Source organism: Egretta garzetta, unplaced genomic scaffold, assembly GCF_000687185.1.
Source record: "Egretta garzetta isolate BGI_Z169 unplaced genomic scaffold, ASM68718v1 scaffold377, whole genome shotgun sequence".
Lineage (NCBI taxonomy): Eukaryota > Metazoa > Chordata > Aves > Pelecaniformes > Ardeidae > Egretta > Egretta garzetta.
Window position 1 is genome coordinate 65,339 of NW_009260339.1, and position 27,947 is coordinate 93,285.

The 27,947-nt window shown below is 38.7% G+C and overlaps 1 protein-coding gene across 1 annotated transcript in view; it reads left to right on the plus strand.

Moving 5' to 3' along the window:
- RNASEH2B (ribonuclease H2 subunit B) overlaps nucleotides 1-27,635 on the plus strand; it is a gene marked incomplete at its 5' end in the record, with an annotated part of 30,850 nt that extends 3,215 nt beyond the window's left edge. The window contains 10 exons of the mRNA XM_009642626.2: nucleotides 756-827; nucleotides 4,351-4,458; nucleotides 6,664-6,740; nucleotides 9,316-9,436; nucleotides 14,693-14,757; nucleotides 15,988-16,093; nucleotides 18,960-19,038; nucleotides 20,726-20,768; nucleotides 25,480-25,560; nucleotides 27,509-27,635. Of these exons, the coding sequence (XP_009640921.2) occupies nucleotides 756-827; nucleotides 4,351-4,458; nucleotides 6,664-6,740; nucleotides 9,316-9,436; nucleotides 14,693-14,757; nucleotides 15,988-16,093; nucleotides 18,960-19,038; nucleotides 20,726-20,768; nucleotides 25,480-25,560; nucleotides 27,509-27,616 (860 nt within the window). The remainder of the gene's footprint in view (nucleotides 1-755; nucleotides 828-4,350; nucleotides 4,459-6,663; nucleotides 6,741-9,315; nucleotides 9,437-14,692; nucleotides 14,758-15,987; nucleotides 16,094-18,959; nucleotides 19,039-20,725; nucleotides 20,769-25,479; nucleotides 25,561-27,508) is intronic.
- Between the last annotated feature and the right edge of the window lie 312 nt (nucleotides 27,636-27,947).

A 27,947-nucleotide genomic window follows, 5' to 3' on the forward strand; every position in this document is an offset into this window, starting at 1 on the left:
GATGTTTTTTTCAGACTTGAATCAGCATCCTTGTGGGAGCTGTTTCCTTTCTATTTTTTTTTTTTTATTTCACAGAGAAATCATACTTTTGTGGCTCTGCTTTTGTCTTTTTTTGCTTAAAGACACAGAAAAGAGAAAATCTGCTGTATTCTCTCAGCTTCTTTTTCCTGTGGGGAGACTTAAATACACTCTTTATTTTTCAAGATTATACATAACAGATAAACAAGCGTGCATATTTTCACAGAAGTAACAACCACTCAGGCAGTCCCTGCCCCATATTCCTGCATAATCTGACTTCCTGAGAGCTTTAGAGGATCACTTTATTCCCACAAATACTTTACTGTTTGCACTTTTTAATGTCCACCCTGTGCTTGACCTGACTTGCCAAAGCATTCTCATTGTCTGCGTGACTAATCAGAGCAACATATCAGATCATCTCACTTAAGTGAGATGTCAAACTTAGGAGCTCTCTTGCCTGAGGCTCTTTAGGGGGAAGTGATTTTCAAAATCTAAATCATCCCCAGGTGCATATCTTTCCTGTGGCAGATAGAGAATGCCAGGCAGTCTGGAATCATAATTTAGGTGCCTTGATCGGGTAGGATGAATTTTAGGCTGAGGCATATAACTTTTAGGCAGAAAATACATGAGTTTTCAAAAAGTGTCAGTCCAACATGTGAATGTCTTGGAAAAGCATGGCAGAATGTGAAATACTTCTCAATTTACAAGTTCATAACTTTTTTTCTGTCCCCCTACAGAGGCTGCTACTGACCCCCCTAAGACACCTGACAGCGAACCTTTGTTTACAAAACTGCGCAATCCAAGCACAGGCAAGTTTTGGAATTGTGACATGAGCCTGTTAATGTTCTGGTTGATTCCCTCCATGACCAAAAGATTCATATTTTGCAAGCTGAAATAATGATGATAGCGTAAGTCTTATGTGCCAAAGATACTGCTGGTCATGCCAAATAGTTAATGCTGTGCAAACATTTAGGATTTCTTTTGTAATTTTAATTGGTTGAACTGTTTATTCATCAGGAATATTGGCAGCACAAAAAAGAGGTGTAATTTAAGTTCTGGTTTTAAGTGCATTAGTTTTGGGGAGCTTACAGTGTTGGGTGTTGAGCCTGGGCTTTTTTAAAATCCAAATTTAGGCTTCATAGCATTCATCTTATGCTATAAAATAAACAGCCAGAGTTAGAAGAAGTGATTCAGTTATACTTACCAAGCTTTTTGAGTCTTTTCATTTTTAAATCTAATTTTCTTCTTTCCCTGGTCCAAGTGGTGGTGTCTCTTTTCCTGTTAATAGATGATGAGGCACTTCGAATTCAAAATACATTGGCAAGACCAGCAAATACAGGCAATCTAATGACACTACCATCCCATGGTTACTTTCTTCTAGTCAGATGGTCCTTTTTTTCAAGGATTTGTTATTATTATATGAGTAATGTAATAATTGGAGTATGGGATACTGCAACAGAAGCTTGCAGTAAGCCTTTGTTAGGGTTGACATATTTTGTTTGAAAAACATGTTTCATGCTGGATTTTTTTCTTTTCATAAGCTTTCTTGTTTTCTGCAGATTTAAGTTGTATGTTTTTGTTATGAAATTCACTGTTTATATTTATATAGGTTTGTAATTAAAGTCTTCAGGTACGTTTTAATGTCACAATATAGTAACTGCTACTTGTTCTTGAAAGAAGAAAATAATTAAAAACAACAGATACAGCATCTGAAAACATTCATTGGGATACCTGTTTTTTGATTGCTTAGATTTACAGTGAGAATATATAACCACAGATATTTTCCACCTGCTGTGTTATATTGGCTTTCTACTTTATGTTTTTAAAAGTGTAGATATTAATTTGCTTTTCTCTGTGGAAGAAGAGATCTGTTTACCTCATAGAATCAGAGATCTTGGGAAAGGTTTCTGGGGAAAACCTAAAGTACAGTGGGTGCCTGGGTGTGTTCCTTTAGAATTTACAGGAGCGTATTTATAGACCTGCATAAACTTTCAGTTATGTAGCCTAATATAAGTACAGGATCTGAAAATTGAAGGACTGAGAACACCCTATTAATGTATTTTCCTTATGTTTGGGTCTAACAGATGAATTGTTGATGCCAGATATTGTATAAATATGCACTGAAGGACTCGGCACACTATAGAATTCATGCTAACCACTTTATTAAATAAAAGTATGTATGGTCCTTTTTATAGACAGGTAAAAAGGACAAAATTTCTATCCCTTACAAAGACTATAAACTAGGGTTTATAGAAGTACCACAAGAAGCATTTTTCAAAGTGCTGAACTGAAAGAAGGGAAATAACCATACCACAAGACTTAAGAGACTAATTGAAGTGGTAAATTTGTGAGCAAAGCTGCCTAGGTTCTCTCTGCATCCCCTAGAGTTTCTGTCTAATGACACAGCTGGGAACATGTGGTGACTGTCCTTTTAACATAAGCAAATATATTAAGGAGCTGGAGGTAGGCAATAAGAATGGTCCTTTTCCCAAGATTTCCTAGCTCACCACTGCATTTGGCTAGCACACTGTGCTGCTTTTGGCTGGGATAGAGTTAATTTTCTTCACAGTAACTACTATGGATCTATGTTTTGGATTTGTGCTGGAATCAGTGTTGATAACACAGGGATGTTTTTGTTATTGCTGAGCAGTGCTTACACAGAGTCTTTTCTGCGTCTCACCCCACCCCACCAGCGAGCAGGCTGGGAGTGCACAAGAAGCTGGGAGGGGACACGGCTGGGATAGCTGACCCCAAGTGACCCAAGGGATAGTCCGTACCATATGATGTCATGCTCAGCATATAAACCTGAGGGAATAAGGAGGAAGTGGGGGGACATCCAGAGTTATGGTGTTTCGTCTTCCCAAGCAACCATTACGTGTGATGGAGTCCTGCTTTCCTGGGGATGGCTGATCACCTGCCTGCCGATAGGAAGCAGTGAAGGAATGCCTTGCTTTGCTTTCACACACGGCTTTTCCTTTACCTATTAAACTGTCTTTATCTCAACCCACGAGCTTTCTCACTTTTACTCTTTGGATTCTCTCCCCCATTCCACCAGGAGGGAGTGAGTGAACTGCTGTGTGGTGCTTAGCTGCCTACCAGGTTAAACCATAACACGTGCTCACTGGTAGGAGTCTTAAATTGTTCAGTAAGCACTTCTGTGAGTAGTTTGAAGTCTGGTGTTGATCAAACTATGGTGCAGACCCTTGTTGAGAAGCACATGGTAATGATTGAAACCTTTGCTGCCCCTTATATCTACTCACCACTCCTCTCCTCCCCTCCCCAAAAGAAAAATATTGGATAACTGAAACTATATCCTTAGGTGAGGTTAAACATCTGGTCAGCCTTTTGGATAAAGGGGGAAAATGCATCATCAGTCATTTTTTGGGAAGAAATGTGTCTGTCCATTTTAGCTGACCTCCCTCTGCACCTAGGGATCTCTGCAGGCTGGAAACAGCAGTGCTGATGTCAGCTTGCAGGGGCTTACATTGAGACTTTTTTGAGCCAGCCCATGATCTGCAAGTCAGTGCAGCTTTGCAATTTATGTGTTTTGAGCAAGACTGCCATGTTGTAGTTCCTCTTGCCTCTTGAAGATGGATTGATAACCCAGACAGGACCAGTCCAGCCAACAGACTCAGCTGACCAAAGTTCAGTGGCCCCTTCTGTAGTTTTGGCAACTTCCTGTTTTGGATATGGAAAATGCCAATCCTTTTTGCAACATATTCGTCACCCTTGCGTTATAACCCAGAACTAATGTGAAACGGTAGAGCTGTGCTGTGGGGTGGCCTAAAATAAAACTTTTCGTTTCCTTTCCAAACTATCAAGATTCTGATGGGCACTTTGGAGCAACTTCTTTTCACTTCCTTGTTCACCTTATTTGTCTACCCATATTGAGTCATTGGCACTCCATTTTGATGCACAAAAAAAAAATTATTTCAGACTTTTTTTGCCCTAACCCAGATTCTGGTATCTTGAAGACAAACATGATGGAAAGAGAGGGAATTTTCTTGGTTTCCACCTTCCCCCTTCAGTACAGACAAAAGCTGATTTCTTGAGTGATTTTGATTTGGGTTTGGATCAAAGGCTTTCTGTTGTAAGATGAACTATTCACACATCTTATTTATTGATTCAAATTCAGTTTGGTTTATAGAGCTGGTAAATGAACATCTGTATATAATAGTTTTCTTTGTCTGAGCTTTCTTTGTAGTGAGTTTATGTAGAATGTGTGTATGTTTGTGTGTCTGTATGTATATAAGGCACATTCTTCAGACGTATTGGGTATTCTTTTGATTTTTGTGAAAGCCTACAAACACAAACCAGATTTCTTTTCAACAGGGGAAGCAACCCTTTACTTATTCAATAGTGGTGCACAGCAGCTGTTTGAAGTAAAAGCTTTTCATGAGGAATATCGTTCCTGGTTTATAGGTCAGACTGTTCAACAAGGTGAGTAATATAATGTATCTTTCTCCCAACTGTAACTAATGTTCATACACGGACCTTCCCTCTCTCTTGTAGTAAATTTACAGGTGTTTTTCCCAGTTGTTTGAGGCATGCTGCATCATATCCCCACCTTCTGACACACTCATTTGCCATCTGGATTTAACCAGGGCTGGGGGCTTTGTGGTCTCTCTTTAAAAGGCAGCCTTTTGCAGCCAAACTGAAGTGCTTAGCTTGCCTTGTCAATCAGACCAGCAAGTCCTCAGTGTAAGTAAAAATATATATTCTCCTACGGGAGGGAAAAAGCGCTGGAAGGCCTTAGCTAGCTAAGCAGAGTGGTGTGTTAGAGCTCCATGCATCGGAATGTATGGCCTTGCTTTCTTTTAATTACCTCCGTAGTCCCTTGTGTGAGCGCTGGCGTCTCAGAATAGGCCTGCTGTCTGAAGGTGCCATTTCAGTGTTTTGTCTGAAGTGAGCTCGTCTATACCCTCCCAGTTATTCTCTGATCCTAGCTCGTCTTTCTGAAAATGAGGAGGAAACTTATCTAACTGCTTGTGACAGCTTTAACAGTCCTTTATCAGTAAGGGATTAATTGGAGTAGTGTTTCTCTGCCAGCATGTCTATAGACCAAGCAGTAAGTATTAACTCAGGAGATGAGGGTATATTTATTTTGTCCTTTTTTAACTAGGAAAAAGACCGTTTATAGTAATAAATAAAAGCAACCCCACCAGACATATGCCTTCTTTAACAGTAATATCCCAAAGCGTGTGTTAACTTTTAAACATCCTCTGCAGGTGCATATAGCAATGCAAGCACTATGACTGTGAGCTTTTTCTTGCTCCATCTGGGGGTGAGCCAAAAGGCTGGGTCTGCTCCCTGCTCCCAATTATGTCCACATTGTATTCTCCCCCTCCCTTCCTAACCTCTCTTTTTGCCTTTGGGAAACAGTTGCCTTAAGGAATCATCGCCTCAATTTTCTTTAAAAGATACAGGGGGGAAAATTGTTCCTGAATGTTAGGGCTGCACAGTCAGGGGAAGAACAACACAAAAAAGCTGTGTGTTTGCAGTTAAAGTAAATTATCTTGTTATCTGCAGAGAAGAACAGAGGTCTTTATACATCTGTAGTGAGTCTGAACTCTTTAGAACAAATAAAAATACCTCTTCCTGGAGATACAGTGGAAAGCATGCAAATGGAAGCCTTGAGAAAGTGGCTAGTGTGTTTTTTGCTTCCAGTTTTGTCGTCAAAGCTTTCATGTTTGTAAGTAGTCCTGAGGCTTGCTTTGCCTCGCGCAATGCATCATGTTAGTAATACAGATGTTAGACTGGGTACCAGCTTTGTCCAAACCACGTTCTTCCCACCCCATCTTTTGTTAGTTTTAGGGCCATCGCAGTAGGCTTTCCTTTTCTTTAATAATTTTAATCATGTGATTTAAAACAAAAAAAATACATTTGTTTGCTTTTGGTTTGCTAATTAATGTCAAATTGTCATCAATTATTGGGTCTCATTAGTGAATTTCCTTGATGTACATTGTTTCCAATTATCTACAATTACACAAAAAGCCTGACTAAGCCATTGTCCTCCAATGAGCTCCAGATGGGCAGAGGTGTCTGTTTCAATGGGAGACCAAGTTCTTTGTGTGTAACTTTGAATACAACATACTGAGCCATATTTTCCGATCTATTTAAGTTTATTTTGTTCTATTAGGAGACTGCATGCAGATTCTCCCCTTAGAGACGAGAGGCGGCTCTAACTTAACTAGCTCTTGAAATTCTTTCTTGCCCTGCCTGCCTCTTCTGCCAGCACAGTGTTGCCTTGCCCGTGTTTGAGGTGGAGTATACTGGATATATCTGGATTCCCCAGGCAAGTTTCTGTTACACCCAAATCTGCCAATAGAGGGCAGCTTCAATTTTGCTGGTTTTAATATAGTCCAGAAAAAGACAAAACTAAGAGTGCTTAAAGCCAGCAGACCTGCAGTGGAGCTTGTGCTTTGGTTTGGCAGGGTTGAGAATTGAGTTGTCTCTGTACTTTTAATATAAAATCACAAATATTATTTTCCTGCCCATTATATTAAAATATTGGGACACTTACTGAAGTAAAAAAATTCTCCTCTTCTTGCTCACAGGCCTGAAAGATATCTTTAAAAAAAAAAAAAAAAGTCAATATATTGTGCCTCTTGGAACTAAGCTTACTTCTACATGTCTGTCACTTAGATGGGCGCCTGCTGTTTGTTACACCAATGGACCCCTTATTTCTGATACTTTACTACCTCATAAAGGCAGAAAAGGAGGTAAGCCTACTTTATTTTTTCACTGCAATTCTCAGGAGAAAACGTTATTTCTGGCTTCACTTTCTGCAGAATTTATGTTAATTTTACAAAGAGAGGCTTCCATAATAATGGAAATTTAATTTGCATTTAAAGCAGAGATATCCACAGTAGAAGTACTTTTGTTTGCATCAGGTTTTTTGGTCAGTAAAGTATGTTCCAGGAGTCAGAGTGCAATCTCAACAAACTCTAATCACTTCCTTTTTAAAAGAAGCAGAGAATCTCTTTTGTCCTTTTGTGAGAGCCTATCCTAGAACTACTGAATTTAAAAGGGTGAGATATCAGAGTAAAATAACTACTGTCCTTTCTGAGGCATCAGTAGATGAGTCATTTTGGGAAAGAAGGGGAAAAGAAAGGGTTTGGATGCAATGGGAGAAGAAGGAGGAATATTTCTGTGACAGTTTGAACTTGAAAGGAAACATTGCCTTTTTAGAAGCAGTATTTGTAGGGATGCTGTATCACAGAACAGCAACGGGATGATCAGGCATCGAAAAGTTGGGTAATTAATAAGTGGCTTAATTGATTTATCATGGGTGTGGCAAAACCTCACTTGAATTTCTGAAGTGTATCAAAAGGCATAGGCAAAGTTACTGACTTATTGTTTATAATCTGCCTGTGGAAAGAAGGGCATAAAATAAAATGTAAACATTGATCCTTGGTTTTTTTTTCATGGAGGCAATAATTTCACTTTATGCATTTCCTTTAACGAGCATTTCCTGTAAGGTTGCTTGCTAGTTTCTGTTTTAGATTGCAAGTGGAAAATGCAGGAGAACAATTTTTGTATGGTGAACAAAAAAAGTCCTACTATACATTTGTAATAGAAACCTATTGTTCTGTAATTATTTTTAAATTATTTATGGTACAGGATGTGCAAACATATTCTGTATTTCTGTGGTCTGTTCCTGCTTCAGGGTGGCCCATCACAAGTCGTTTCACAACAAATAGTTTAGCTCATTCTCTAGGCTGTGCTCTGTTTGAATTCAGCATCCCTTTGAAAGCTTTATACCAAACTTAAATTGGGGAAACAGTAAATCTCTGTCTATGTGGTAGAGTGTTGAGGTAGCCTGAGTAAAGGACAACTGCTGCTGCTGTTTCTGTGCATGGGAAGAGTCTTGTACGGTCCTTTACTTTGTCAGTACTTTGTTTTCTAGGTTTGCTGGTTTTCTAGGCCAGGCAGGATGCCAGATAAATGCATAGAGCTGTTCTGGGTCCTAAATCAGGACAAATGCATTTGTGCAGTGCCCTGCCTAAGTTAGTGTATTTTTCAGTAAAGGGCAGTCTTGAGGACTGTGTTGCAGACACCTTGTGTAAGGCCAGCTTGAATGTAGCACAATCACTTCTGGCTTGAACTAATGGGTATCAAGGTAACCACTGGGTATCTTAGGATCATCCTTTGCACCATCCTGTGTTTTTGATAGTGTGATGCAGGGTTGCTTAGTGTGTCTTCAGAGCAGAGCCATGTCCTATCCAGCAGACTTTCTTGGCTTAGGCTCTGTGCCCCTGCACAATATAAATGTGGCTGTCTTGCTTTGGGACACAGGCAGGTTTATGCAGGTAAGCTATCTATAGGAAACAATTTATTGCAGCTTTACTTCTGTGTCTCATAATATTTTTGCCATTGTTACTGTGCCTTTTTCAGGAGAAAAAAACTTTAAATCTTTTCTGGTTCTTTGTTGTCTTTTTTTTTTTTCTTGTTTTTGTTGTGATTTAACAATGGATGGTTACTTTTATTAAGCCTCTGACTGTCTAGCAAGAGGAATAATTAATAATGAAAGCAGTATACCCAAGTGGGGTTTTTTCATGCTGACCAGTATAATGACTTCAGATTTGGCTCCTGAGACCGTGCACTCCAAGGACGGAGAGCTCGCTGAGTCTTTGTACTGATGCGCTAAAGGATCTTTCCAAAGGGAAGGCTGCCAGTTGTGCCAAACCGTGCTGAATGATTATGCATTGTTTGGCAACGGCAAAATTTGTTTGATGGTTCTGTCATGTGTGGGGCTATTTAAGCTGTGCCAAAATTATTTTATATACATACTCTGGCCAAACTGGAATTGACTTTACAGAGGTGAAAGGTTAATACTGTGTTCCAGAAGCTGCCCTGCTCCTTTGAGATTTATCTTTATGGAAGGAAAAGCAAAATTTAAATGGGAGTTATGACACTGGGTTTAATCCAACAGGTTTTGGTCTCAAACACTATTGGCACAGACTGACTACTGTGTCTTATGTCATCTTCCAAAAAATCCCACTGTACTTCACATTAGTTTCTCCCCATGTTGTTTTAAATTTGGTCTTTTAAGGGCAGTAATTGAAGAGTTCAGCATTTTGCAGGTATTTACTGGTTTGAAGTAAATATTTATAGCTTGCTTTGTAATCAGTTTCTGTATGTGTCATGTGTTACCATTCAAAATATGATCTTCTTTAAATCCTTTCTTTTAAAACTATGACCATTGCATGCATATATATTTCTATATATGTGTAGTGTGTATATGTGTCTTAACATTGTAATAATGCTTTTATAACCCCTTTGATGTATTTTCAGCAGCAAGGAAAGTTCCAGCCACTCGATCAAGTTGTGCTAGACTCAGAGTACCCTAGCTGCCCATTGCTGCTGAAGTGTGCAGATGTTAAACAGTACATACATCATATAACAGAAGAAAAAGGTGAAAAAAAGGGGCTGGGGGGCAAAAAAAGACTGGATTTGTTAGTGTCACTTGATTACAAGATAGATTTAAATATTGCTTTTTGCTTTACCAAACAACCAAGGATGAAGCTGAAGCTGTAGTTTAAAACCAGAAGCATAGGCTTAGAAGTCGTCATTGACATATTGTGAACAGTAATGAGTGGATCTCAAATTATCTGCTGTAACTCTAAAATATTGTGCAGTCTTGTTGCTAGGTGTCATAGAAGTGATAGGCTTATCAGAGCTGGCTTCTTGACGTTGTTATGTGTTGTGAACTTTCTTTGCCTTTTGACGGAAGTTCTACAACTCTCGAAATTCTTTATTTAGTGTAGGATGGTCTGACGTGGAAGAAGTTAACAATTGTCCATTTGGCTTTTTTTCTCCCTTTGTCAAAAAGCATTTGAACAATAAGTAGGAAAAAGCTGCAAAAGAGAGAATATGCTACTGAGGAAGGAGAGCACAAGTTTTCTAGCTTTGCATAATTTAGTGTTGTGGGTTTAAGTTCAAAGACTTAATTTTTTTAAAATAGAAAACTTGATTGGGGTGCATAAGTGTATGAGAGAGAAAACATGAATGGAAAAAAATAGTGAAGTATCAATTCTATACACAGTTTCCTCAACCTTTTGCCAGAATTCCCTTTGGTATGTGGGCTTTTATTTTATTTGAGGGCAATATATGCTTTCTAGGGAAGAGGAAGGAGCTTGGCAGACCTGCAAAAAGATGCAAGACCTCCGTTTTTATATTCAGTCCTTTAAAGAGCATTTTCCTTATGCTTGCTGACTTCCTGATAGTGAATGGAGATTTACCTACACGGAGGTGGAGATCTACAGGAGGAGGTACAGGAGTCTGAGAACACGGAATCTACCACCAAGTGTAAAACAGCTAAGCTGTCTGATCCTTATGTGTGTAGAGCTCTTTCAAGGAGTTGAGGGTTGAGGTACACAGATCAAAAGCCAGAAATAGTAGGAATTTGCTTTCACAAAGCACTTTGTCCTTGTCGTTGATATGTATAAGAAATATTTAGCTGATATCCAGGTAATTGGGAAGTGGCTAAGGAAAGGTCATGGAAGAATGAAATCGCTGCTGAGAAGCAAAACACCAGACCTCTTTATTGCTGTATAGAACATTGAGGGGAGAAGGGGGGGCTCTTGAGTTTTTCCTGAAAGATTTAGATGCACAAGTTTAAGTATTTTTTGTATGATGTGGTGCATATGCAGTAATGTAGGGTAGTCGCTTCCCCTAGAAAATCATTGTGAACTTCAGGGCAGGACACATTTCCGTTGAAGATCATCACTTCAACAAGAGAGCAGGAAATCTGGGCAGTGAGGCTGTTGTTGCATTCTTTCTGGGACTGGGGTAGTTGGGATTATGTGCTGTTGTGATACTCCTGGATTGCAAAAGAACCTTCGGGAAACATTAGTTCAGTATCGTTGGGAGCAGGCAACCTTTTCCTTTGGATGAGTTCTGACTTTTGAGCAGGCTTCTTTAAGATGGATGTATCTGAACTGCAAAACCATTTTTGCTTTCCCATGAAGTGATAAATATTTCCAGTAAAAACTATAATTAAGCTTTTAGGCAATTCCTGTGCCCTACAACTTGTCTAACACTGGCTAAGGAGCTAGGGGTGAGAGGAGGGGTACTAAAGTTCTATGCACCCATCTGAGAAGGTGAAAAATCATGCCAGATCCTCTTGGCTCTCAAACTAAGAAATCTGTATAGGAATGTAGGACAAGGTCTGGATTATTTTTCTGAAGAGGCACTTTCTCCAAACAACAGTGCTGCCTTTGGGGAGTATTTATGTTCCCTTCCTAACAGCAAAATGAAAATTAAAAAAAAAAAAAAAAAGTATTTGCTATAGACAAGGTCTTAAGTCTTGATCTAACCTCTGTATTCATTCTGAAAGTGTATTTACAGTTGTTATCTATCAGAGCATCCTCTGATAAACTGTATTCTGTTAGACAGTAGTGAAGATGCTTTACTGCTTTTTTTTTTTGCATTGATGTTTTTTAGTAATGTATTATGTACAACCATAAGTTTTTGTCATTTGGCCAGCAAATTATATTAACTGTTAAAGAAGTTATGTTCACTTCCTAGTTTTTGTTTGGAAATGTAAGGTAAAAATTGCTTTTGTCGTTAAAGCTGTACACACATGCACACACCAGCTGTATGTGATGTTCTTGGATGTCACTAGGCATGTACCTGCATGCACCTGCTGCATCTTTTCTCGTTCAGGTTTGGGTTGGGTTGAAAGTAACAGTGGGGCTTGTTCTTAGTATTTCTTTCTCTTTTTTTAGAACACCAAGCATATTGTTATGCAACAAACACATTGGCGCTTGCTTGCCTGTCATGCGCAGATCACCTTTCTGTTCAATCCACTTCTATGTGTTTCATATTCTCATGTCTTTTTATTGCCTGTAAAAAATACCAATATTATGACTAAGGTACTCTTTTCTAGCTCTTAGGCTACAAAGTGGACAACAGGTCTTTTCTCATTTAAGGAGTAGGGCTTTAGGGCAAGAAGTATCTGTTGTGTTGTCTTCTGCAGCTCTGATCTGTTTGGCAGAACCTAACAATATAATTATTTCGCTCTTAATTTAATCTTAAGGCATTTAACATCTGTCTAAGAAATTCTTACCCTAGAGTGCTCACGGTTTACATTACTGAATTAGCAGAAAATCCACCTTCCCTGGCCTTGGTGTTGAAGACCACTGAAAATTCATTTTGCTGGATTAAATTCCCAGTTACCTGCTTTGGTAGTTGGGGAAAGGGTAGGTTACAGCTCGCTAAATCTGGGTGAGGCAGATTGTTTGCTAATAAATTCAGACATCAGCTAGAAAGTACAATAAAGAAGGTTATGAATTCCAGTTCTAGAGTGTTACTCTTTGTTTCATTTTTCAAGGCAAAAACTGCACTGTGATCTTGTCTGATGTGATTAACATGAAGAGCCAAGAAAACTTACCTGATTAGAATAACTAAGTAATATTGCCAAGCTTGTATTCCCAGAAGGTAGGAAAAAAGGGGCCATATGAGTTTCAGAGTTATGGAAAACACTGAGAAAATGGATGTTAAAATGTGCTTTAGGCAGTTTGCTCAACAATACATCAGGGAAACTTCCAAGTCTACATAGCGATTACCCGATCGCTGAACATATTATTTAATTGTAGAACCACTTATATTCCATCTGTATTTCTCAAACCCAATCTTTCCAGATGTCTCAGACCAGTTTTATAGGCACCAGACACATTAGGGAACAAAAGGCTTTCCAATATATACTCATATTATCAAACATAGTCGCTAACTCCCACCAATATCAAATGTGCATCACATGTTAAATCCACGTTCCAATATTGAATCCTTTTGTCAGCAGTTTGTGACTTTCATAACTCACTTTAATTCTTCAGAGGTCTCAAATATTGTCAGTTTCTAGAGTTTAATAGTCAAAACTGTCAAGCACACAAAATATTTTCAAACAAAGTGATCTCTGAAGGGTTCAGTGTAATTATTTTTCACATGTTTTAATGAAAATGGCTTCACAGTTCTACGTTTCCTTTCCCTAACTGAGTCACGCTGAATCATGCTGTTGTCGGGGAGTCTGCCTGGGAATCTGGACCAGAATTACTTTTCAGCATGGGTTTGGGGAGCGTGGCCAGAGGATGCCCCTTCCTCGAACTTCCTTAGATAAGAGAGGAATCCACAAATTGTACTCACTGTACTTGGACCCAAACCATGTTAGCTCTTTGAGAAGCAGGTTCAAGTATCCAGAGCGTCTCCCCAGTTTTCTGCTTCTTTCAGAGCCGTTTAGGAGCTTCTAAGTCCTAAAGGCTGCAGCCAGAAGTATCACAGCTAATTACTTTACCTGCAACTCATCAACTTCATCAAGTAAAGTGTATATTAGTGTTTTCTTTCCTTTTTGCTCTGAAGAATATTTTGCTTTTTACTTTTCTACAACTGTTGTGATAGATTTAAACTTTTTCCCGTAAACAGCTTTCCTCGACCTCTCCATACCCCTACCATGCATACACAAAGAGGACATAGTAGTTAGTTGTTTGTATGCAATTTGAAAGAGCCAAGATAAACCCCAAAGAACAAAATGCTGAAGGAATCATAAATAATATGTTGTTGTTTGCAAGGGGAGAAGGAAACTCCATGAACTGAGTGTTGGAATATGATACTGGATCAGTAAATGACATGAAACAGATGTAGGTATTTATGGGAATGGTATACAGGAGATTCAAACTTACTGAAATACCTGTTAAAGAAAAAGACTGAAACACAGTGGGCTTTAAAGTCTCCTGTGAAATCTTACTAGTAATTTCATTCCATTTCCGAAATGTATCTTTTTGTGAATTAATACTGAATTTTTATACAGAAATTTCCATGAGCTTTTGTAGTTTTCTCTCTCCTTTGCCTCGGCATTGTGAACTCACATATCTCTAGATAACTGATCACATGTGAATAACAAGTGTTCATGATACCTAGTTATCACAGGGGAAGCACTTTCTGAAATTCTTATATCATTGAGTTAATTTATGTTGCTCAATAAATCATAAACTAATCATGTGCTTCCTCCCACAAGGAGTGTGTTTCACTATTTTGGATTCTGTATTTTCTTTTGACACTATATTATGCTATGTAAGAGGGGAATAGAAGTAAAACTTTTGCTTTAGACACCCTGTGAAGTGAGAGGGAAGAACTGATAGGAAAAGTGTTTATTGAAAGGGTGGATGGTTTGTCTTCACTAACCAGCTCTTCGTCCTGCCCCCTTACTAGGTACTGGAATTCAATAAGTAAAGATTTAAGATACTATGTTTTTAAAAAAAAAAAAAAAAAAAAAAAAAAGCAGTCATGGAACTGACATTCTGTGTTGTGAACTACGTAGTTAAAATGACCAGTTTGGTGACACAGGGCAGTGAAGGTTTGGCAAACTACGAGGGCTTGAGAAGAGTCTTAGTGAATTCAGGCAGCCCAAGATTAAACATAAATAAATAAAATATGTGCCTTGCTGGATTAGGGCCTAATTAAAGAATTGTCAAGTCGATCAGACTTGTGCCTATCAGCTCAGTCTGTTTATTCTTCTACATTTCCAATATTTTTGAAACTTACTGCCCTGATACCAAACATGTGCAAGCTGCAAATTAACTTTCATGCTGTATCTACAACTTAAAAGGTTTCAAATGTATTGAAAATGCAATCCAAACAAGTCATGACTTTTTTCCCCTTACTTGTTTTTCCTCAGAGATTGGCAGTCAGAAATTTCACAAATACAGCCAAGAGAAGACACTGAAATGGTTAAAGAAAAAGGTACAGTGTTTCTCTTTTGCTTTCAGAATTGCTTTGTGTTTAAAATGAAAGTGCTTATTAGCTTGTTCATCTCTGCATTTGAGCCATGTGGTGTGCCTCAGTTCTAGGTAGTGTTCTGTCCAAGAAGGACAGACATAACAGTAAAGTTGTTGCACTTGGGAATGTGATGAGGTACTAGAGAAATGACAAGTGTGTTATGTTTCTCTTTCTGGCTGGGCTGGCATGAAAGGGATTCATGGAGTGTAAGGGAGGCAGAAGCAGCAGCTGAAGTTCAGTTTATTGCTGTGTTCTGTAGGCTTTGCATAAGGTGAGGAGCTTGTCTTTTGCTTTGTCCACGGATGGGCTAGAGGAGAGCTTTGACTGTTGCAACTTTTAAATTCTGCCATGCTTTAAAAGCTGGACAGAAATGCCTTGGTTTTGTGCTACAAACGGGTTTCCTCGTGAAGTTTTGGCAGTCTCAGAATGGTCCTGGTATGGTTGCTGCTATCCTGATCCAGTCACACTCTTCAAGAGGTCTGTACAGTACGCAGAAAATAAATTAGTGGTATAGCTAAGCTTGATGTGGTCTATGTTTTGGTGTAAAGAAGGCAAATCTCACTTTATGCAGGCAACACGTGCCCCTACTATGATGCTGCTTTGTAGAAAAAGATTGTATGTATCATGTGATACAAGGAAGCTTTGTCATTTAAATTACTCAACACAAGCATAAAATCTGGTCTGCTTCTGCAGTGATGAGGCATGGGAATATCTATTTTGTAATGAATACCTGAATATTTACATTTGAACAGGTACCTGTTTGTGTTGTTGATCATATCTTCTGCCAATTATCTCTCTGTCAGATCCAGTATAGTAGTGCTTTGGGAAGTCCTTAGTCTTTGATTTCCATCAGGACTGCCTTTGCAATCCAGCTGAGCTCAGGCATTCGCTGTTCTCCGAGCAGGTGTATTTCTCACCTGTATAATCATGGTGGTTGCATCTGAGTAGCTCAGCTCATCTTAGGGTGCTGCAAAACTGGTGCTGTGTTGCCAAGGCAACCTGTTCAAAGACATGCTAGTTTCTTTAGGATTTCTGAGCTCATATGCTTGTCGTTACAAATGTATATTAAATTTCACCACAGTCCATAACTTGAGTGTTTTATATGCTTGAAACAAAATTACAAGAGCTTTGTCACTGCATTAACATGTGCATAACAACACTGATACAGACATTTCATTCTGTGGTTTCCTATAGGTCAATCAAACAGTGAAAGCACTTAAAAGCAGCAATATATGTGTAGGTGAAAGGGTACATGCAGCTACATTTATCAGCGGTAAACAGATCACAGATACTGAAGAAGGTAAGAAAACTAAGCATTGTAATGAATTCCATTTTTGTGAAATCGCATACGTGGAGATAAAACACATGATTAGAATCTAAAATGTATTGAAATTGGCCTTTGCAGTAAATTTATTCCTAGTACAGAAAATTCCATGTACGTTGTGACTGTGCCTTGAGTTTTCTGAGTTCTTTGGTATCTTCATCGGATGATGTAATTAACAGCAGGTCTCAGCTGGGGTTCTTTTAGCTTTGCCTTAGTTCAAGGAAAAGACATTTTTCTCTGTGAAATATATGCTGAAATACTTTGCTGAACTGAGACCGTCTTGGACAATAGTACACATGCTTATAATACATATAAGTATCCAACCAATAAGTGTCTCTGTATTAGAACAGACTTCTTTTTAATTATTTTTTTATCAGTATGCAAATGCTCTTCATAGAACTCTTCTAAAAAGTCTGGAGTGATCCTGTTTGCTTCTAGTCACCTTTTCCCTGAGGAGGGCAATGTCCTGAACATTACTGGGATATGAAGTTGTGTGGCGAAACCTGAAAATGGACTCAGAATAAATTCTTTGAATGTTAATGAAATTTAAGAAAATTTTAGAACTAGGCGAACAAAAGAAAATTGGTTCTTATACAAAGACATTCAGAAGGCTGCATGCCATTGAAAAATAAAGGAGAAACAAAGCAACTTGCTGACCAAGTGGAAAATGAGTTACCAAGTAATGATATCAAAGGAAACAACATAAATGAGATTTAAGAGGCAACTAGACGGTTTTATAGAATAGAGTTTGTAATACACGGTTTTTAAAAAGAGGCAAAGCTGCAAAGCTTGTGACTTTAACTTTACAGTAGCTTTTCATCCTTTTCCCCGTCCCCATTTTTTTAAAGAAAGGGAAAATTGTCCTGACAGCAACTATCTTGACTATGCTTAAATACTTTATCTCTGAAATTTGTAATTAAATAGCTCATCTGCGGTGTTTTTTCCACCTTCCTTCCACTTACAGTAACATGGATATAATAGTCTTTTAAAAAGCCTTTTTTAGATTTAAAAGAGCAGCGTCAAAATAGGGAATACTGGGGGTTAAAAATAGGTAAGTTTTGGAGACAGTCCCACTGTATGTAGCAAGGTGAATGACAGGAAGTCAAATGGACCTTACTCAACACATTTATTTTTAATAAGACTAATTTTCTTGTCTGATCCTTTCACCACCGTGACAGTGCAATTTATTTCTGTAGAGAATTGCTTTCATAGGGGTATTATGAAATTTCAGTACCTTATAAATAGATGGGTATATGTAGTTAGCATCTACAGATGTTGCAGAGCAAAAATCTGGGAGGATATAATGAGTGGTAATGGTGAAGGAGTGGAGGTTTAACATGTGAGACCTGAATATTTCATTCAGAAGACAAAGAAGGGAGGTGCGCAAGTATTCCTGATGTTTGACAGGAGGTTAATAACAAAGCAAGGCTAGGGTGAGAACACAGACTCCCTAGAAGGCAAACAGTGGTATTTTAAGGTTGATAAAGGAAGTCAGTGAAGATTGCTTCAAGGCAGAAAGGCAAGGAGAATGGATTTTGTATTTAGTAGAAAATAGCAGGTGACTTGGACTCACCATCCAGTGTCATAATGCAAAGAGTGAAATGATGGGAATATTTTTCTTAAGCGATAAATTGGACATATTAAGTACTGAGGTGAAATTGTCTTGGATTGGAATTATTTCTTGTTTTCTCCTGACCCTAAAGTGGGCTCAGGGAGTGACAAATCCTTGATGAATCTAGGCAGTGGAGGAAGTAGAAGTGCAGAGAGCAGATACTAAGAATTTCATGTCAGTATAGTTGAAACAAATATGCTGGTGTCAGTTTGTTAATGCTTTCTGCTTCAATGCCAGTTTGCATTGGGCTTTTTAGATTAAAAAAAAAAAAAAAAAGAGGAAACTGTCTCTGGCACAGAAGAAATAGTTCTTTTCCACCCTGAGGCTAGTTTACCACATGCTTCTGAACTTTCTAAGTGCGTAGGCATATGAACAAATAGAGCTGGCCTGTTGTAGATGGAATTCAGAGGTGAGATTTTAGCATAATGTCTGTCTGGCAAATACTTCCTATGCATGGGTGCACTTACTCCCTAGTAGCCCCAACAACAGTAAGTTTAAAAGATCCAGCCCATGATCAGTAAGTGCTTGTGTAGAACGTGATAGGAAAAGATCTGGTTTAGGACTTCATGTTATAAAAGGGTCACTTTTTTTTCCCTGGTCTCTCAGAAAAACATTTATAGCAGGAGTGCCCTGTACTGAAAACAGCTTCTAGTAGTTCATATTTCCACAGATAATTATCCTGTCTTGCCAGTGATGTTTAGATAGGCCTTGGCATTTTCCATAAAGTACTGAAATTAAGTACAAGACTTTGAAATAGACTCATTGTCTCATCTAATTGTTTTCAGTTGAAGCCAGAAAATGTACTTTAGTACTGAAGCCCTTGCCAAATAATTGTAAGATCCAGATGCTTTAAAATTAATGATTGCGTGTTCTGTTGAGTCAGCTTTTTACTTTTGCAGGTTTTTAAAATTTAATTCCTTCGGAAAAATACATGATATCTAGTATTCTCAGAAAGTGAACAGCTTTTGTAAAGTACATACAGCAGATATTAATAACATGTGCTGACAAAGTGAGTATAGTAAGTCTTTACTTTTTAAATAAACCTACAAGTGTCATATAACATAAACTATTCAACACAGAGAACTATCACAGTGTGTCCATTAGAAGTCTCTTACTATTAATTCAACCTTATGATTTATGGTAGTGCATGCAACATGGCTAAGGCAACGTGACTATATAATGTGAATGTTCTTTTTCTTCTCCTCTTTGCTCCCTGCCCTGTTCCTGAAGACTATGTACGGTATGCCCATGGGTTAATATCAGAATATATTCCTGAAGATCTGAGTAAGGAGTTGTTAAAATACTTAGGGTAAGTATTGTTCCAGCTAGCTGCTAGTTTTATGTGGCATGCATTAACGTCCTTTTGGTCATTTCTATTGAATACTGAGATTTGTTCATCAAGGTTGCAGTGAATGACACAAGATTATATTTGCCACACTTTAAATGTGATTTTTTTTCAATATAGATTATGCCTTTCTGTTGTTCCTATGATGCTAAGGACCAGGGTCTAGAAGAGAGATGCAATATATAAATCTGATATGTATGTTATCACAGTTGTATCAAGAAACCCTGAGCAATCTATCCCATTTTAAAGCAAGGTGGGGAAGGAGATCCAAAGAGTTGAAGCAATTTGTCCAGAATTGTCAAGCACGAGCAGCAGAGCCAGAAGTAGAATCATAGAATCATAGAATGTTTTGGGTTGGAAGGGACCCCTAGAGGTCATCTAGTCCAACCCCCCTGCAGGAGCAGGGACACTGCTAACTAGATCAGGTTGCTCAGAGCCCCGTCCAACCTGGCCTTCCAGGGATGGGGCCTCCACTACCTCTCTGGGCAACCTGTGCCAGTGTTTCACCACCCTCATTGTAAAGAATTTCTTCCTTATATCTAGTCTAAACCTACCCTGGTTTAGTTTAAAACCATTACCCCTTGTCCTGTCACAGCTGGCCCTACTAAAAAGATTTTCCCCATCTTTCCTATAGGCCCCCTTTAGGTATTGAAAGGCTGTAATCAGGTCTCCCCGCAGCCTTCTCTTCTCCAGGCTGAATCCTCATCCCCAGTCCTCTTTCTGTTTCCCTACTCACTCAGTGCTGTTGGGGTTTGACTTCACATATGTAACCTGTGTTAGTTTGTATTTAAATCTGGAAGGTGAGCCAGCATTCTTATCCTGGTGTTCCCTGCCAGCAGCAGACTTTGCTTGGAGCATCACTAGGACACTGCATCTGCCCCTCAGTTCAGTTATGTTCAAATAGTTCTGTTGTAGTGGCCTGTGGGAAAAATGTGCAATTTGCAGCTTGAAGTCCTGTAGCTTAACAGGTCCACTGAAGAGATGTTACGTGCTTTATAATGTCATCTTACTAAAAGCCGAGGTTTTGGAAAGTGAGGTGGAGTTTTCCTGTTTTGGTTGCCAGATCTAAGAACTTTAAAAGACCCTGTGTTTCTGTATCATAGAATCAAAGAATACGAGGTTGGAAGGGACCTCAGGGATCATCTGGTCCAACCTTTCTAGGCAAGAGCACAGTCTACACAAGATGGCCCAGCACCCTGTCCAGCTGCGTCTTGAAAGCGTCCCATGTGTCAGAGTCAACCACTTCCCTGGGGAGATTATTCCAATGGTTGACTGTTCTCATTGTGAAAAATTTTCCTCTCGTGTCCAATCATAATCTTCTCAGGATTAACTTGTACCCATTAGCCCTTGTCTTTTCCATGTGACTCCTTGTGAAAAGGGAATCTCCATCTTCTTTGTAGCCACCCTTTAAATACTGGTACACAGTGATGAGGTCACCTCTGAGCCTCCTTTTCTCAAGGCTGAATGGTGCCTGGCTCTGTTTTAGTTATCTAAGTCAGAAATACAGAGTCCATGAGCTGCTTTTTTTGCAAACACGTGCCATGTGTGAGCAGCTGATAACCAAAGCAGCCTTTGTGGGGAAGGAATCACAAGCTTTATATTGTGCAGTCCAGCTTTCTTAATTTATAACTTAAAATCTTTTGTTCTACAGGCTCCCAGAACTTAAAAGCCCAGCAGCAGAGCCACCACTGAAGGTAGGAGAACATTAAGATATTGACAGATACATTGTGTTGTGAGCTAATTTCCCTGAATTATTACTAAAATCATGCTAGGCCAAGCACTGGGTACAATGCAGTATGTTGGCCTTGCAAAAAGCCAGTCTGAAATAACGCAAGAAACTTACCAGGTATTTCATATTTTTTAATAAGGAATATTTTGGTTGGTTTTCCTGTTTAAAAAAAGAGAGAGAAAGAGAGAGACTTACTTTATGGTTTTGGTCAGCAGTCAGTCTTTTCATATGTATTTTGCTTATTTAGTTTTATTGAGGTTGATGGGACAATATGACCTCATAGGTTTTCTTTCATATGTAATTTATGAGGACCCTGAAAGGGAGCTTCTGGGTCATGGATTCCCAGACAACCATGTTGGATAATCTCTCATACACTGACCATTCTTCACTGTAAGTCTCATTAGGATTTTTTTATTTCCATTACTTCTCTTGGAAGACTGTTCTATAACCTCATTCCTCTGATGCTCAGAAACATTCCTGTAAATTCCACCTTGAATTTATTCAGGGCCAATTTATTCCCCTGCGCATTTGTGCTAACATTGTCATTGGGTTTTTTTAATTGAAATGGCACTTTTCCCTCCCTAACATTAGTTCTCCCATTGTGTAAAGGGAAAATGTACATCCTTTCTGTTTTCATTTTGTGAAGCCAAACTTGGTTGTGTAAGATGGGTTCTCCATTCCCTCATCATTGCAGGAACATTTCTTTACACCTATTCCAAGATGAATTCAGTTGTTTCAAAGCAGGTGACCAGAATAATGTATAATTATTCATGATAAAGCCTTTACTGGTACAATATGATTGCATTCTTCCCTTCTTTTCTTAACTGGAAGTACTTTATCTCATTACATCTTAGAATCCCATTTGCCTCTATTACTGTGTGATGTACCAGATAGCTCACAGGCATGCTGTGAACAGTTAAGACACACAGTTGTTTTTTTTTTCTCCACTGCAATTTTTAGTTGATCAGCATTCTGATTTATGAGAAATTTGTGCAGTTAGCTGCTGTGTACATGACCTTGTACTTCTGTACATTTTGTCCGTTTTTAATGTTACCAGTCTTAAAGGTTCTCTGGCTTTTCCTTCATAGTGTTAAAAGCTCTTTAGGTATTCATAATGCTACTCAGTGGTGTGCATTCAGCAAATGTTAGCATGCTGTTATCTTTAATTAACAATTAACGAACATTTTGAATAGATAGTTCATGGCACTCCACTAGTAATCTCCACCCGATCCAATGACATCCCTTTCTGCATTATTTGCCTTTGTTTCCCTTCTACCCAGTTTCTTACCTACCTTAAAGTTCTTGCGCTCTCTGTTTTCTGTCATTTTGGTTGCTTAAGTGGCACCATGTCAAGTCCTCTGGCAATCCTTCACATTTTCTGTCACCAGAATTTGTGTTATCTTTGAGAAAAAAAGGTAAGTCAGTAGTCATTGCCTATGCGTAGTTTTTATTTACTCTATGTCTTTAATTATTCTTCCTTCTTTCACTATTTCTCTCCTCTCCATTCTGCTGAGGCCTACTATCACTTTTTCCCCCTCCTTACATATAGATGGGTGCTTGGCTAGTCTGCAGCAGTATGGTCGCTACCTGATAGAACAGTTGCAAGGTTTTGCTTCTGGACTTGTGATTTCTGAGGTAGCCTCCCAACAGTGTCAGCATATTGAGTTTAACTTCTATCGAAAAGAGTGGTTTCTATTCCCTTTTCTGCCCCTGTGTTTACCCTCTTCATCTTTATTGAAAACGATTTACTGAGGCAAAGGATTTATTCCATTTTGGGGCTACACATAAATTAGCTTTAATAAGTGTCAAATCTTTACTGTATAGCAGCTTCATTTTTTTTCTATTTTTTGATTCCCTTTTTGTCTCTGTGGCTAAACAACCTTCTGCTATTTATTTTAATTTCCTTTCCAAGGTCTAACGCAGCTTGACTTTTTGGCAGTTCTCACTTTATCCCAGTATTACCTGACCCCTAAAACAAATATTTCTTTTTTTTTTTTTTTTGGCAGTCTTTTTTCCCCATTCATTGTAGAATTCTGCTTACTCCTAGCATCTTTTTTTTTTTTTGGGGGGGGGGGGGGGGGGCTAAATCAAACATGTACATCTGTGTGAGCAAGGGGAGCATTCATATAGTTTAGTCTGAGAAGCTCTTTCCTTCCAGATTTTTCACCTTGTTTGAAGTAAAAGATCCAAACTCACTTCTTCCGTCTTTTTCTTCTATGTTCCAAGTGTCCTCCTTGCACATCAAATCCCTTTGCTTTGGCTTAGAGAAGTAAGGCATATGGTTTGCAAAGTTTGCCCCTGTAGAATAAAGAACCCCACTTTTGATTATCCTTTCTATTTAATTTAAGCTGAGGCACCCTATGTCTACTGAAGCTAGGTTACTTACTGCGCCGACCTTTCCTGCAATGTCCCTGCTACTTACCGAAACAGTCTAAAATAACCTTGTTTCTGGCTGGTTCAGTGACTGTTCTGTTAAGCAGTATGTCAGCTAGCACATGCAGGAATAATTGGGCCCTACTGTTATTAATAGCATTTGTTCTCCAATGTATATCCATGGATATAAGTTATTTCCATGTGGTTGGACAGTTGTTCTGGCTGCACAGTTACTTGGCCCTTTGATTCAGTTAAGAATTATCTTTATGCATTGTAAGAAATATTAAACACACATCAGGAGCCAACTGATATTCATTAGCCATATAAGCATGTTACAACAACTATATTAAACTACATGTGATGTACATTACATATTATGTACGAATAGCTTTTATACCATTGGGATAGTTCTGAGAATCTATTTTTAAAAATAGTTTTATTTCAGCAGTTTGGTTACAGAGGAAATGAGGCTTAGAACTGTTCAGTTGTTGGGCAGTGAAATCTTGCTGAGGATCTGATTAATTTCCAGATCACTGACCAGGGTGTGTATGATGCTTCTGTGTTCAAGTCTTTGCAACTTCAGAGATTAAAACCTGCCTTTATTTCACAATCTCAGAGGAGCAAGGCAGGCTTGTACACTGGAACCTATAGTCTCCCTCAGACCATTTTTATTCGCTTCCACTGGCATTTCTCTTCACGAGGGCAAGGTGCATTGACAGACGTAGTATAGGATTATTGCAAATAAAGAAGGGTCTGACATGTATTTCCTATTATGGTAAAGCAATTGCATGTTTAGAAATTATGTTAAAATAAATTCTGAAGGGAGGAGAGATTTAGAAACCTAAGTGGTTAACAGAAGAGCTACAACAGATTCTCTCTTCTAGTACAAGAGTAAACTGGGTACAATCTGGGCTCTGCGATTTAATGATTAAATCAAAATGACATGTTCTCTGTATTAATTGTAAGCCATTGATCTTGTGTTGTAATTATCATACTGCCCAGTTTGTCAGCGCAGGGAGTCTGGCCATTGGCAGACGATGACAGACATCTACAAAGAATATGTAGGCTCTGCTACAACTAAATAGCAAATGTTTTGCTGAAATGCAAACATTTTCTTGTAAGTTTTAAAAACTTGTTTATCAGATTCCCAAAAGAGAATAGTAGTTATTCATTAGATTGTCATTTGAAAATGTAATCACAGCACAGTAAACAGCCTCCTAGAGAGGCTGATCCAGATCCCTTTGAAATCAAAAGAAAAGGCTGCTGTTGGATCTGGTTCTAAGAGCTGAGAAATCTAAGCTGCAGACCTGGCTTCTGTGCCAAAGAGGGAGAGAGGAAGGGGGAGAGAGAGAGATCACAAGCACCATAAACAAAATGAATAAAACAGGATCTTAAAATGTATGGTACCATCCAAGTTGCTTGCAAAATCACTCTCTTTGGCACAAAAACTAGGAAGGCCACAGTTTAGATTTCACAGGATATTAAGGACAGGGTAGTAATATCAGATATATAATAATAATAAAAATACGGTGTTACGAAGTACTATATACTTTTTTTTTTCCCTTTTGGAAACATACCAGGAAGTTTTCACCTTTAAACTAAACACATGCTCACAGTTTATGGAAAGAAATATTCATTCTTACAGCCCAATCATGTGAAGTGCCGAGAACCATTCACTTCCATTATTTCTGAAGGTAGAAGACACCCAGCAGATGCAGAGTCAAGCTTCTTAATGTACTGTTGGATCCAAGTGATGAAGCAGTCAGCAGAACTATGTCAGTGTTTCACTGTTGCCAAACTGTAGAAACTAATTACTTCTAAAGGTTGTGCACAAACAGATAATAGACTAGGTGATGATCCACTTGTGTTGGCAGGCAGCAATAACACTGGAGTTGCGGCACAGTTCCATGAGACCACGGGGACCAGAGTCTAGGTTCCCTGGCTGTTAGACACTAACTTCCAACAGCTGCTCCATAAAGGTTCCCTAAAAAGACTCTGACACCAAAGTCACAATCATGGAAGTTAGAAACGGGATGTAAGTGATTCTTCAGAAGGCTAGGAAGAAGAAAATGCTCCCCAAGACACTGAATGATCTCTTCTGAATACTGTAGAGATGGTATATATTCACGTGTAAAGAAGACAATTACAAAGAAAAATCTTCCACTGTTACTGCAAATTCTTCAGTTGATTGCCAGTCCTGTTTTGGTGCTATGGTTACATTATAAAGCCAAAGCTTTTAAACTTCCATGTGTGTACATCATAAAAGTGGTTGACAGAGCAACTTCCTCACTCTAACATTTCAGAAAAGGAAGTTATCAGATGTTCCTGTGGAAGCAGAAGAAGATTATACTAAGTTCAACAGCAGCAATCTGAAAACCAAAAAGGTAAGCAAGCCTTGCATTCATGCATGTTTTGCTAAAGCATAGGTTAATATCAAACATGAGCACAGAGTGCCTGTTTTCCTCCTTTAAAACACATTAGAAAAACAACTACAAAATGCCAACTGTGTGTAGTTATATCTCCTTGAACTTTTCATTCAGGTTTTATTTGACTTTGATAGTCTCCATGTCCCATTCTGAACTCTTCTATATTCTTACCGTTTGACTGTATTTTATCAGTGAAAACTCCAGTGAACCTCACAGACTTTGACACGTGTTAAAGCGCTCAGTTAATGTTTGCAAAGCTCTTTGAGATCTTTATATGAGAAATCCTGTGGCTTAGTGGTAGCAACTCTTAAATTTCAGTTATTTGAAAAAGAAACAAAGATGGCAGCATTCACTTAAATTCCAAGGGATGCTAAGACAGGCTTTATTTTTACCTAGAAATATTGCTTGTGCGCTTACTTACGTCAACTTAATGAAGTTAAATCAGCACAGAGCTTGCTGATTGCCAGCTCCAACGCAAGTTTGGAGGCCAATTCAAATCTGAGTCCAGTGGTGCCTGCCACTGTACTATTCCTAGGAGAGTAACAGAGATGTGAAAAGAAATAGATTCTGTCTGTGTGTGCCAAAGTTGTGAGGCTTGCACTGGCTTATTTCTCTGAACATTGAAAGAAAATGAATCCTTCTCCAGTCCATTGGGAACCAAAAGGGCCCTCTGTGTTGGTCTGGTGACCTTCAGACTAATGCTGACTACTCTTTATCCCTTTGCAAAGATAAGCAGCTGGTGACAGATGCATTCCTTCCTCCCCCCAGAACCTCCAGAATTTTTTGTATTCAGGGCACGTGCTAGTTTTGAAGTAAAAAGAGGATTGCCCCCTAAGTGAAGGTGATAAATAGTTTAAAATATGCATGTCTCCTCCCTTCACCCATTGTGTACCTATAGCTTTTGAACTGAGCACAAAGATGGAAATAGGCTGAGGAGAGATAATTCCTTTTAACATTAAATATGATTTACTTCTGAAATAATGAAGCACATTGATGAGAGAATCTGGGAAAGAAAAGATAGCTCTTGGACTCTGTACAGTATACTACTCTTTTTAAAATACTTTGGCACTGGTTTTGTTTGTATAGTAACACAGACGATCATACTGTTGTTGCCTATCTCCATCCTATCCATAACCCTCTAGCTGATCCCAAGTACTGTAGTTGGGAAGTCCTGCAGACTGAGGAGTGTCATAAAAAAGGTCAATGCAAAGTTTTCTTAATAGGGAAAACAGCTAGAGACTTAAACTGTAACATTTTGAATTATAAGAAAGAAAAGAGGTCAGTTCCATAAAACGTGGCTCATAAAATGTGTTTTAGGTGTAAAAGTCTGGGAAGTTGTCCCAGTGGCCTCAAAGTGCTTTGCAAATGTTAGTTACCTTCTTCATTCTTAGTTCTTCCTTCTCTTTTCCCTTTATTTCACTGTGTGTAGTTTTTGATAATAAATCAGTGTGAATTATTCATCATCTGTAATGCAAGGCTGTAATTCAGCCTGCTGACAGCATAATCATGAGATTGAGTTGGAGGGTACAGTATGCATCTGTTATATTGCATGCATTATTCCTCTTAATGTACACTCAGGGATTATCCCAAAGTAAACGTTTGAGTTGGGATACCTCATTCTGCAGAAAGCAAAGATGTTTCACCTCCTTGTCCTTGTAACTGATTCTCTGTCTTTGTCTGCAGTTAAGTAATTTGTGACAAGTATTTTTCTGTTTGAATAATCTCAAATTTGTTTAGTACGATTTTTCACCTACAATTTAAAGCCTGCATAGCATTATCTTCACTGCTGTGTACTAAAAAAGCAATTTGACTTCTTGCTTGACTTCTGTAATTAGGAGTTTGTAGCTTATACTCCCCTCCTATGGAGACGCTGCTTAACTTTTTCTGTTTATCATTTCACTAACAGGCAAACAGCAAGATGACTGCAGCACAGAAGGCTCTGGCCAAAGTTGATAAGAGCGGAATGAAATCCATTTCTACTTTCTTCAGCTCCAAACCTAAAGCATCAAAATAAAGACTTGTTTTTGAAAGAGTTTTATACAGCGGTTATTTTATGTTAAGCTAAAGATGTCTCCTGGGGTTTTTTTTGTTAGTATAGTATATGCAGGGCATGTCTGTGTACATGGTGGAGCGTGATGAAGAGAACTGTGAGCTAGCGTGGGACAGAGCTGCTATGCCTTAGTGGGACAGATATTCCAGCCTGGGTCAGGAATACAGCCTACCTGCGTTAGCGTGGCCCCGTGAGCTGAGAAGTGAGGTTTAATGTGGTACCGTACCGTAGTGCTGCTTGTTCTAGAGCAAGCTCAGTCGGGGCCACCACAGTTTTCTCTGTTGCACTCCATTCT